This window comes from Canis lupus, chromosome 9, assembly GCF_048164855.1.
Source record: "Canis lupus baileyi chromosome 9, mCanLup2.hap1, whole genome shotgun sequence".
Lineage (NCBI taxonomy): Eukaryota > Metazoa > Chordata > Mammalia > Carnivora > Canidae > Canis > Canis lupus.
In genome coordinates, this window is record NC_132846.1 from 65,642,655 (window position 1) to 65,655,223 (window position 12,569).

A 12,569-nucleotide genomic window follows, 5' to 3' on the forward strand; every position below is an offset into this window, starting at 1 on the left:
AAGTAACCCTGCGGTGACACCTCTTCCTAGGTCAGCTGCCAGCTGACCAAGGGCCCCTCTCGGCCCTGACAAACCTGTTTGCTAGGACTCTCGTTGTACCTGGGCTCTGACCCCTCTGGTTGTACAAACTTGCACCGGGGGAGGCAGGATGCCCTAGTTTGCCCTGACTGTGGATGACGGGTCACTACACCCACCTGGGCACCTTCAACTCCACCCAGCTGGTCCAGAGCCGGTGTCCCCGGACCTCCTTGGGCTTTTCATCGAGACTGTACTTGATCAGCCACCAACAGCTCAGCCAGGAAGGTGCACCACTTACTGCGGCGTGCTCCTACAGCAGACTTATCAACTGCAACCTTTTCTACAGGGGACCCTTAATGGGGCAGTGGGGAGTCTCTAGTGCTTGACAGAAGAATCCAGGAGCATGACCAGCTGTGCTCAGTGCTGCCCAAGGCTGCATGCCGGCTGCCCAAGTGGCCAAGGACTGACACTCAGGTGCCTCCACGTGGGCACATGCCATCCAGGCCATGCCACTCTTCACGCTACCTTCCAAGGGGCCCATCTGAGCCTGAGCGTCCAGCGCTCTGATTTTGCTGTGACAATACTAAGGCACAGCCAGGGAAAGAGATGTCCCAGGAGCCCACAGCAAGTTAGCAACAAAGCCAGGACCCAGGCCCAGGGCGTCAGCCTCCAGGTCCTGGCTATGGCTCCCCCAGATGCACAAAAGGCTCCAACCAGAAAGGCCCCTGGAGAAGAATCCATGCCCCAGGTTATGGGTGGAGCCGGGACTGGAACATGGTCGTTGGGGGGCAAAATCCAGAGCTAACTCAAAGCCTGTAGCCTAACTCTAGCAGAGACCCCAGAAAAAAATGCTCTACGTAAGGATTTATCCTTTAGAACCAAGTATACAGACCCGGGCTGTGGCCCTCAAGGACAGCAAGTTCCTACAGGACAGGAAGCCTCTGCATTCGATTTTCTTTGACTTCATTCAGAAACCTCCAGCACACAGGCTGTGCCCTCTGGGAGCTGGGGGAGGTGGAAGCAGGAATGGTTCCTCCTTGATGCTGGGTAACCCGGGGCCATCTGTGATCCCTCTGTTGTATCCCCAGGTGGTCTATAGGTATGGGGATGAGAGCCAGGAGGGGAGGGTGCTGGAGGCTGGGAGCAAGTAGGTAGGTGTCAGAGAGAAGGCTGGCTGGCATCTCAACCCAGACCACAGAGGATCTCACAGGCCGGGCTAAGGGGCTTGGCCTTGATCCCGTGAGCCGGTACAGCCCAGCATTTTTCACATGGCGACGTCCATGGTCTATGATACTATTATCCTGGGATGGACCCGGTTGCCGCCCTCCACCCAGAGCTGGGTCAGGGAGCCCTCCTGAAGGGATTAGCAAGGGCATGTGTGGGGTGACTGAGTGATGGGGAGATTGGAAGAAGTGACGTAAGACCCAGAGCCATAAAGAGGTCACCAGAGAGTCCAGGCAAGCATGGGGAGGGCCTGCTCCGGACCTGAGCCAATGGAATCAGGGGAGGTGGGGGTGGACAACACCGCGAGGGCTGATCTTTTTAACCACACACGCACTGCCCTGGCCGGAGCCTGCCATTAGGATTTCAGTGCAGTCACATTTTTCTGCTCAGCCCTCAAGGCCTGACTCCGACAACCCTCCTCTGACCAGCCTGCTCTGCCCCCAGCCAGGCGGCTTACCGGCTCCTCCCTGGGCACCCATCACATGTGATTCCCAGAGCTAGTGCCACAGGACACGTGGGCTCGGCCTGACCCGGGTTCACATCCCAGATCCGCTGGGAAGCCCATGACCTCAAGTCACCTGACCTCTCTACACTTCCGAAGCCAGCACCCACCTCAAAGGCTGGTGGAAAACCTCACGGGGGCAGTTAGAGCCGTGCCTGGTGCACGGGCTTCTCGGTCAGGTGAAGCGCTTCCACCTCTATCTGGCAGTTGATTCCAAGCACCCCAAATCACAGTTCCCGTTCTGCCAACCCCAGGCGCTGTGGCTTCGCAGCTCCTTCTGGCTGAGGCAGGGGTGTGGACACAGCTCAGGGAGTAGCAGCCAGCAGGGCCATGCTGGCCCCCCCAGAACAGCAGAGGGGACCGCCTCCCATCTGCCAGGGCCTACCCAACTCCATCCATCCACCTCCGGCTCTGGGTATCGGGTCTTAGCTGCGCTGCTCTGAAGCAGTGAGGTCAAGGTGCACGACATCAGATGGAAGAGGTGCCAGAGCAACAGGGGACCCCCAGGAGCCGAACATCTGAGCCCCTGTCTGGCTGCACACTCCTTTAAGGCAGGAATCAGAACCAACTGCCCTCCTTGTTGTCTGCATATGTTTGTTAAACAGAACAGGAAAGTACCACAAGGGACGCCTGGGTGGCTCAGTGGTTGAGCATCTGCCTTCAGCTCAGATCATGACCCCGGGGTCCTGGGATCGAGTCCTGCATCAGCTCCCTGCATGGAGCCTGCTTCTCCCTCTGCCTGTGTCTCTGCCTCTCTCTGTGTGTCTCTCAGGAATAAATAAATAAATAGTCTTTTTAAAAGGGGCGGGGGGGAGAAAGCAGACATGATAGCCTCATCATGGGAAGGGCACCAGAGCCCTTGGGACCCACAGTCGGGCCGAGAACCACGGCACAGAACCGCTAACTGACACTTTCTAGGCTCAGTTCTACCCCACAAAGCTCCAAGGAAGTAGGGCCACCAGGGGGAGGCTGCGAACATCCTGCAACTCTGTTGTCTCCTCTCCGAAAAGGTCAACAGCTTGGGTGGATCACCTCCATTTCCTTGGAAGGGACCCCATGAGGGACCCCATGCTCTCCAGCAGCGAGCCTTTCATTTGCAAACGCTTCTATGAGCCAGCAAAGTGAATGTATCACTGAGGGCTTCATCTGCCCACGTGTCAAGCTGAGTGACAGGCCTCCTGGGAGAGACCATGCTTTCTGCTGAGCTCGCCCCAGTCTCCAAAGACAGGCCAGGAAGTCTTCGTCCCAGCGTTCCGTGGGGGATGACCTGGTGACATCACAAACATACCTGCCTGGACTCCGGAACCCCCACAGTTCAGGGCCATGAATAAAGGCTTCGATGAGCAAATGAGCAGAGGCCAACATACCTCCAAGTCAACTTGGAAACCGAGGTAGGGAGAAAGATGTAAGCGTGCAGGTATGCTACTGAACCGTTCTTCCTGGAAATGCAGTGTCCTCAAGACTGACATTGTGGGGCAAGCACCTGGTCCCAGGACCACAAGAGTGAAAGGTGTGTGAAAAGAATAGGACTGCCTGACTGTAGTAACAGCAGCCACCACCTGCAGATGGACGCTGGGCATCCTCCTTGGCCCCTGTGATTGCAGATTCAGGAAATCCCACCATACCCAACCTCCCATCACCACGACAACTGTTGACCACCTGTGCTCTAAGCAAGCACACGCCTTAATTCAAAAAAACAACCCTTCTTCCTGGACTCCTCCTGCCTCCCTTGACTACCACCCACTCGGAGTTTGGAGGAACAAGACTCCCGCCCCGCCTGTGGCCCCAGCAATACCAACCAGCTGGTTTGGGCAGATGCTCAAAGCACAGCGAGCGGCGCCTTCTGGACTCAGTCCTTTGGTTGGGACTTCCTGAGTAGCACGGAGATATGGAGGGAAGAGTAAGCACCCAGGCAAAAGACAGGGAAGCCAAAGGAAAGCGGAGAGAAGACGGATTCCTGCCCCTACCTCCTCCCCCTCTCCTAGTTTCTCCTCAGCAAAGCTGGGCATGGCAGCAAAGCCACAGGCTGGCACCTACACGGTGCAAATGCTCCCCTACACTGCAGGGACGAACAGCCTCACAAGAGCCCCGAACTGCAAACAACCCAACTGTCCCCCACCAATGAGCAGACCAACAGAGAGGGTTGCACCCGTAGGCAGAACTGTCTTCGCAGCAACAAGGAACCGCGTGTCGCCTGGGTCCAGGGCTGCGAGATGCACATGCTGACCACCAGGGAGCTGTTTCAAGTAGTGAAAACGCTCCAAAAGTGGATTGTTGGGATTTTTGTCCAACTCTGTGGACGGGCTAAAAATTACTGAACTGTGACCTTAAATCAGGTGAATTCTATGACATCTAGATCATACCTTAATGAAGCCATCTACAAAGGTACATGCTCAAATGGTAACTGGCATCGCCTAAAAGCGAGGCCAGTTCACTGGGAGCTGAGAGGAGAGCCCATTCAGTGAACACCCTACCCAGCCTTCAGGACCCATCCCAAACTGTCCCCATTTAGTGAAGCCTTCTCTCAGAGTTCCAGCTGCAACTGCTCATATGGCTGAGCCTCCCTTCAGAGAAGTCAATCCCCTCTACACTGGGAGCGGAGCTTAGAGGAATGCAGGGAGTTGATGCACTAAGAATTGGTTAGCATGTGTTTATTAACCACCCACTGATTGCCACACACACACACACACACACCCCAGGACAGCCCAAACCGCATGCCATCTCAGCAAGGGATACTAATTCCCACCCCCAAATAGGATGTCAATTCTGGGGCAGCAGGATCCGGACAGGAGGCTTACTATCAAAAGGGATCATCTGCCACATCTCCAGCCTGATCCTCCTCCTTTGACACAAATCACAGCCAAAGGAGATCAGGGGAGCCCAGAGCAAATGCAGTTTCCAGCGTCCACTGCACTGGGCCCCCCCCCACCCCCACTTCAGGTCACCTCTGTTTGCAACTGTCCTAGCAGAGCTCAGGGGTGGGAGCAGGTCCATAGGACTCCCAGGAAACATTCTATCAGGTATAATGTTTAAAGCTGATTGCCTGGCCACCCCCCCCACCCACACACACTGCCCCACTCCACCCTGCAGGCTGGGGATCCCCACCCTCCAGCAGTAAAGGCAGGCACCCAGGAGGGGGGCACCCACAGCCCCTTCTCCTCTCTGCCCGGGTCTCCCAGCATCCTGTGCAGCGCCCCCAACCTTGGAATCTCTAGAAACCCAAGCCTGCCCAGGAAACCGCGAAAGAAACTTCTCCCGCCGGGCCAGCCAGGTCCGAGCGCCTGCAGACAGGCCGGAAGTGGAAGTCCGTCAAGTTCTACAAAGCCCACGTCTGAGAAAGGCAGAGGCTGGAAATACACCTCCGGGAGAGGCGGCTGGCTTTGGGGCGGCGGGCTGGGTGGATCCGAGGGCGACCCGGGTGACTCTCTCCCTTTAAACACGGCTGTGCTTTCCAAGTTTCCACAAAGAATAAACTCTTGAAAGGTTAGCACGCCCCGCGTGTGGCGGGAGCCACCCCAGCCCTTGTTTCTCTTTCTCCCTTTCTTTCACCTTTGGGTCCAGGTGGCCGCGCCCCCCCCCCGGGGCCCCCCGGGTAGCCGCAGGCCCGGGCAGGGGTCGCTCCCTGCAGCCTGGTTGGCCCCGGGCTGGGAGCCCAGCACCCCCCGCCCCCGGATGCGCGCCCCCGGGTCGCCCCAGGTCGCAGCCCACCCCAGCAGGCGCCGCCCCCTGCGTCCACTCCCCCAGCCTCAGGGGTCCTTGGAGGTGTGCAAGCTCACGCGCGCGCACACACACACACACACGCGCGCGCGCGCGCACGCAGTGGCACTTTCTCCTCCGTCCCCGACCTGGGCCACTGGTCCCCAAGAGCCCACACGTTCAAACTTGGCCAAACTCGCAGCAGCGGCTGCAGGGGAGTCGCGACGTCCCCCCACGCACCCCAAGAAAACGGGCCCCCACCCCGCACTCGCACGTGCGCCGGCCCCCCCCGGGCGACCTCCGGGCGGCAGTGTCAGCCCCCCCAGGCCCCCAGGCCCCCCCCGCCCCGAGGGCGAGCCAGCCCGGTCAGGCCGGGCCGGGAGCTCGGGTCGGGGTCGGGGTCGGGGTCGGGGTCGGGGTGGGGGTGGGGGGTCGGGGCTCCGGGGCCCCCAGCCGGCGGCCCTCCCCGGGGCGGGAGCGCGGGGGCGCGTACCTTGCAGGTTCTGGACGCGGATGTCGCTGATCTGGCCGATGAGCTCCTCGCGCTGGAACCAGTCCCACTCGTGCGCAGCCATGAAGCGCGGCGGCGGCCCGGGGCGGGCGGCGGGCGGCGGGCGGCGGGCGGAGAGCCGGGCGGGCGAGGGCGCGGGCGCGGGCGCGGGCGAGGGCGCCGCGGAGCCGGAGCGGCGGGCGGGCGGGGCGCGCGGGGCGGGGCGGGGCGGGCGGCGGTGCGGGGCGCCCGGCTGGCGCTCACTCCCCCATCCGGGGGCGGGGGCGGGGGCGGGGGCGGGGGCCCCGGGGGGCGAGGGGCGGGGCGGGGCCGGCGGGGGACGGAGGCCGGGCTCCCGCAGGTTTCTTTTTTTTTTTTTATTCCCCCCCCCCGGGGTGTTTGTTGGGTCGCCACCGGGCGCTGATGATGCGCGGGGTCCCGGCCCCCCCAGATTGTGATCTCAGGGGGCGGTGGGCGGGGCGGCGCGCACCCCTGGCCGGGACCACCCCCCCTGCTGTCTGGCCTCGGGTCCCCTCCCTCCGCACGATCCCGAGGGGAGCGAGGCCAGGCGCCCCCGCGGGCACCCGGGGAGTAGGGGCGAGCGATGGCAGAGATGGACTTAGGGGGAGTCCCCCTCGTCCACCTCCAGACTGGGGACAGCCGTCGTGAGAAGGACTTCCTTCCTGAGTTTGAATATTGGGAACCTTTTCCCTGGGGATCCCGTGGGGAGATGACCCCCCCCAGATTCTGGGAAGGAAGGAAGGAAGGAAGGAGGGAGGGAGGGAGGGAGGGAGGGAGGGAAGAAGGAAGGAGCCCGCGCCCCTACCTCCACCCGGTTCAGTCCCCTGAAGCTCCCAGGTGACCCTCTCTGAGGCTTTACTGAAAAGGAGTAGGGGCCTTCCCGGGAGGGGTTTCTTCACTGTTTCTATTAACTCTTGAGAGTTCCAGGGTCTTGTCTTGTTTGGGGCTTGTGAGTCCTACTGAAGGCAAACTTCTTTTTTTTTTTTTTAAGATTTATTTATTCATTTATGATAGACATAGAGAGAGAGAGAGGCAGAGACACAGGCAGAGGGAGAAGCAGGCTCCATGTACAGGGAACCCGACACGAGACTCGATCCCGGGACTCCAGGATCGCGCCCTGGGCCAAAGGCAGGCGCTAAACCTCTGAGCCACCCAGGGATCCCCAGCAGGCAAACTTCTTAACTGGTTTCACAAACACTGGAAAAAAAAAAAGTGAGGTCCTGGAATCTTGGAATTTACTTTACCCAAGGCTGAAGAGTGAGTTAGGGGCATGAGGTCCAAGCCCCTAGCTCAGGGCTTTGAGCCTTTCCTAAGTGCTGGGACAGGGGTACGTGCACACACACACACACACACACACACACAGAAGGCCTTATATATGGGGTGTTCCAAGAGGGAAAAAAATGGTGGGCAGGGCTTCCTGAGCATTTAAATATAGATTGTGGGGGATCCCTGGGTGGCTCAGCAGTTTAGCGCCTGCCTTTGGCCCAGGGCCCAATCCCGGAGACCCGGGATCGAGTCCCACATTAGGCTCCCGGCATGGAGCCTGCTTCTCCCTCTGCCTGTGTCTCTGCCTCTCTCTCTCTGTGTGTGTCTATCATGAATAAATAAATAAATCTTTAAAAAAATAATAAAAATAAATATAGGTTGTGTTCATCCCTGTTCATGCTACTGAACTACTAGAAACCCAGATGGATGGGCTACTTCCTCATACCTATGCAGCCCCCGCAGGTAAACAGACCCTGTGGTCTGGAGGCAGGGCCATCAGGTGAGCGAACCTACCCTCAGACACTACCCAAGAAACAAAATCATACAGAAGTGACTTCCAGAACAGAGAAAATCCACTGGGGTAGGTAGCTGGGATGGGGAAGGGGGTCTAGGGAGTCTTCCCTGGAAGACTGACCTTGGAGCTGAACCCAGAGGATGAAGGGAGCCACCACTGGCCAAGCAACCGGAGCCGGGGCAGTGGACACAGGCCCCCCCCAGTGGCTTCCTGTGTGCTGCCCATTTCTAGGTGCTGGGACACCATCAGGGACAGGACCTCACAGCCCAGTGAGTTGACCATATCTGTGGGGCAGTTTAACCAGAGGATGAACAGGAATATAACGTCAAGGTGCGAAGCTCTGGATTGCTTTTTCTTTCTTCATGTTCTGTTTGTCGTGTTTCTCACCAGGAGCATAGATTTTTCTAATCAAGCAGAAAACCAATAAGCTCTCCTTGAACCTCTCAAGACCCGTTCCAACCTCTCCTCATCTATGGGTCTAGACACCCAGTGGAGGCCAGTGGAGCCAGTGGGTAGCTCAGAGGTGCCTGGGCCCATGCCCCGGGGCTGGAGGCAGCAGCTGCCTTCTCCTTCACTGGGTCTTCATTTCACACTCCAGGGAGCAGAGTCTGCTTCTGTGTCCTACAGAGCTGGGTGCTAGTAGCCAGGCATCACTTAATTTTGCCCCATCTGCTAGCCATCTCCTGTTTTTACACTTCAATTTATTTTCCATAATTGCTATGGAGAGGGGAGTGAGGCTGAAAATCATTTTCTTTACGAAGCAAAGAGTCAAGAGAATCAGCCTTCCTGTCCATCAAGAGTCGGGGCTCAGGGAGCAGGAGGCTTTAAACAATGAGGTGCCGGTGTCAGCTGCAGGGATGGCCTCTTTTTCACGATACAAAGATGACTGTCCTGTGCATGGAAGGCTGCATGGTTTGAGGAGCATTGTGTAGGCAGTAACAACTCCCTGGCAGAGAGGGGCCACGATCACCACTAATTGAGCATCAGCTGTGTACTGGATGCTGCTGCAGAGAAATTCTTTGTACCAGGGGATAGAGAATTTTAGGGGATTTTCAGGATGGAGTAGGACCCCGAGCTGACCCTAAACACAAGGCTGGCCCCTACCAGGTACTCGAATATTCAGAGCTAATGTGCATCACCCCTCTTTCCTTCATTCTCTCTGGACTCTGGCCCTCCCTGACTGGTCCCTGTGCCACCGCCTTGCCCATTAATCCTGGTTTTATGCTCTTCTACCCAGGATGTGGAGTTATAGGTTCTGGCCACACCCCAGTCACCTCGAGGCCTTTGCTCACTCTGTTCCCTTTGAAATGCCCTTCCCTTTCCCTATTCTCTGCACTTCCCCTTTACCTAGCACACCACTGCTAACTCTTGTTCACCTCAAGAGAACCTCCTCCAAAGCCCCTAAGCCCAGCTGAGTGCCCATCTTATACGATTCAGTACAGGCTTATGATATCCCATGAACCCCTATCTTAACACATTACATTATAATTATGTTTACTTGATGGTTTCTGCACACAAGCAGAAGTACTCGAGAACAAGGATGTCTCATTAATTTCTCTCCCTGAGCACTTAGCACAGTGCCTGGCACAGAAAGAGGTTTCGATATTGAGCGGATGGAGGAATGAAAGGCTCATTATACACCTGAACTCACAAAGCAAGGACCAAATGACAAATAGCTGATCCCAGGTCACCGGGCCTGGGAAAACTTCTGGAAAGGCAGACCAAAAAATGTTTGCATACCGGCAACGGGCAAAGCAGATGCTGCTGGGCCCCAGGCAAGTACCACACTGTGCCTTCCTTGGGTGGATACAGCCTCCTGGGTCTGGAAGTCCAGCTGGGAGGGAAGGGCATGTGACTTCCATGGGGGTTTAGGCTATTTGCCTTCTTGCCTGAATTAACAGTACTACTTTTCTTTCGCACTTTTATTTTTTGGGAAGGAAAAGTACTCTGCCTGAAGGCTTGGCTTCCCGGGAGTTTCCAGAAATGAATTTTCTAGAAATTGCCCAATTCCACTAGAATCTGTGCCATTGTTTAAAACTGACTTCTGCCAAGGGAAAGGACATGGAGTCAGAGAATCTCAAAAAAAAAAAAAAAATCCCTGGATAAGACCTCAGAGATCAAGTCCAACATCTCTCCTATGTAAGGATTTCTAAAACATCTGGCCCAGTGATCTTCCTGCCTCTGTTTATGGGGATGAATGACTTCAGGCAGATGATCTGGACAGAAGGTTTCCATGTCCACATCATCCCAGGCCCACTTTGGGAAAGGATAAGAACTAAGATAGCCTCAGTGTACCTCCCACCCCTTGCAGGAGAAGGGAATGATGAGGGCTCCAGCCAGGAGGAGGCTGTCTTCTCTGGTCATTGTCACGATCCCTTATATGTCCATGGCACTTGAGGTCTGGCCAGCTTATCTTCGGCCAGTGCTCAGTTGGACTTCACAATAACCTCATGAGGCCAATAAAGCAGGGTGATTTTTAGGTGGGGCTTAATGCTCAGGTACCTGTCCAAGGTCAAAGAGTAAGGCAAAAGTAGACTTTGAACTGTACTTCTCACTGCCTGCCCACATCCATCCTAAGCACGCCTGGACTTACAATATGGACCAAACACTGAGCAACTTGGTATCAGTCGTATGTACCTGTGTATTGTCATGTTCACACGATATTTTTTAAAAGACTTAATCATCAGTGTATACAAACTGTTGGGGGGGTGCCTGGATGGTTCAGTGGTTGAGCATCTGCCTTTGGTTCAGGTCGTGATCCTGGGGTCCCGGGATCAAGTCCTGCACTGAGCTTCCCGCAGGGAGCCTCCTTCTCCCTCTGCCTGCGTCTCTGCCTCTCTCTCTGTGTCTCTCATGAATAAGTAAATAAAATCTTAAAAAAAAAAAAAAAAAACAGTTGGGGATTTCAATTAAGTCCAACTAAGAGGCTGTAGTGGATCCTAGCTAAATTCACCAATGACAATTCTTCAAAAGGACCAAGAATACTTCCTAGGCAAGGGGTCTGCATTATGATGTCACAAGATGCACTGTAGCGTGAACACCCCCAGGCTCGTGTATTCACTTAACTAGCATTGGTTGAGTATCCTACCCGTGGCCTGGCCCTGCGCTGGGACCCAACGGTGGGCAAAAGCCAGAATCTGCCTACGAGGAGGGGGTCCCTGCTCAGGGCTTTGGGTATTGTCATAAGAGGATCCTTTGGAGGAGTAAAATGGGTCAGACTGTCCCTTTCATCGTGGTGTAGAGAGGGTCAGAGGTGTCAGTCTCAGACAGGTGTGAGGCGGTGGCGGACCACACCAGCTGTTTGGGTGGTGAAAATGACAGCACCTGTGACTGGCACAGACTATTGCAGTGCCTGTCCGTGCGCTGGACATGTAGTAGGTGCTCAGGAAGGGGTAGTGGGTTGTGGGTTGTGTAAATAAACAAATTATACTGAAAACTTCACCAAGCAGTAGTTCCTAAAACTTTCTGAGCCCTTGGCTCCCCAAAAGAGGGTCTCCTCTGGGTCTTAGGAATGCCAGATGTTTACCTGTCTGCCGATTTTTTTTTCCTGATAAGTATTTCCCCCTGATTGCTACCTGCCCCCAGGAATCCTGCAGGACATGATGCAAAGGCTGGTAGCAGAGAGAGATGCTGAGACACGGAAGGAATCGGGCTCAAGCAAAAAGGAGGGAAGATACATGGGGCAGTGGACAGTGGGTAGACAGTAATGGTCTGAGCTGTGTGACTTCAGGCAAGTTCTTAACCTCTCTGGGCCTCTCTGCTTTCATCTGTGAGATGGGGCCCAGAGTCCCTACCTGGCAGGCTTGCTGTGAGATCCAACATAGGCATATAGAAAAGAGATGCTTCAGTTAAGATTCTTCAGTAAGATTCAGATTCATTGCTAAATAAAATGAACCACACTCAGAAGAAAAATTACCCCTAGAACTTGGGAGATTACCTATAATGTAAAATATTAATGTGTTCTCTGGGATTTTATTAGTTTTCTTGGTATGTGTAGGTGTTGATGGGTGGTTAAAAAAAAAAATCTGCTTCCCTAAGTAGATAGCACCGGATGTCCCAATTTCCACAAATAAAACCCTTCATTTCTTCCAGGTTTGAATAGTCAAAGGCTGCTTCCCTGGAGACAGTGCTGCTAATTTTTTTTTCAGGCATTAGAACACTAAGGACAGTAGATTTTTCAGTTAAGCAAATGGAACTTGTGAGATGTTAGCAAAGTAAAGATGTGGGGTTATGGACAGAGCCAAAACACCCTATATTGTTGTTGCAATAACCCTCCAGAAATATATATAATTTTTTAACATTTTGGAATCAAAAGCAAACTTTGTTGATGATAATAACAAAGAAGGGGGATTTAAAAGCCAAAACTTGGGGATCCCTGGGTGGCTCAGCGGTTTCGCGCCTGCCTTTGGCCCAAGGCGCGATCCTGGAGTCCTGGGATCGAGTCTCACGTCGGGCTCCCAGCATGGAGCCTGCTTCTCCCTCTGCCTGTGTCTCTGCCTCTCTCTCTCTCTCTCTCTCTATGTCTATCATAAATAAATAAAAATAAATCTTTAAAAAAATTAAAAAAAAAACAAAAGCCAAAACTTGGTGCAAATAAAATCCCTGGGCCAGCCCCTCAAGCCTATGTTCTCAGACCAGCTAGTGGATCTCAACAAAGTTATTGTGCATCTCTTCTCTGCCCTGCAGTTAACAGCTGTGGAGAGCTGGCTACCTGCCAACGGTTGTGTCAAGTGCTCTGCATCATCTCATTTAATCCAACTACCTTTTTAAGGAGGTACTATTATCCTCTTTATGGTTGGAAACTGAGGATAAAAGAAATTCAGTAATATCTCCAAGGC

General features: G+C 54.9%; 1 protein-coding gene across 6 annotated transcripts in view; it reads right to left on the reverse strand.

Annotated features, from left to right (window-relative positions):
- CLMN (calmin) overlaps nt 1–6,066 on the reverse strand; it is a 115,513-nt gene extending 109,447 nt beyond the window's left edge. For all 6 annotated transcript variants that reach the window (XR_012037157.1, XR_012037158.1, XM_072839813.1 and 3 more), the window contains exon 1: nt 5,934–6,066. Coding sequence is in view for 4 of the 6 variants with exons in the window: in XM_072839813.1 (XP_072695914.1) it covers nt 5,934–6,015 (82 nt within the window). In the remaining 2 variants the exon portion in view is untranslated. The remainder of the gene's footprint in view (nt 1–5,933) is intronic.
- Between the last annotated feature and the right edge of the window lie 6,503 nt (nt 6,067–12,569).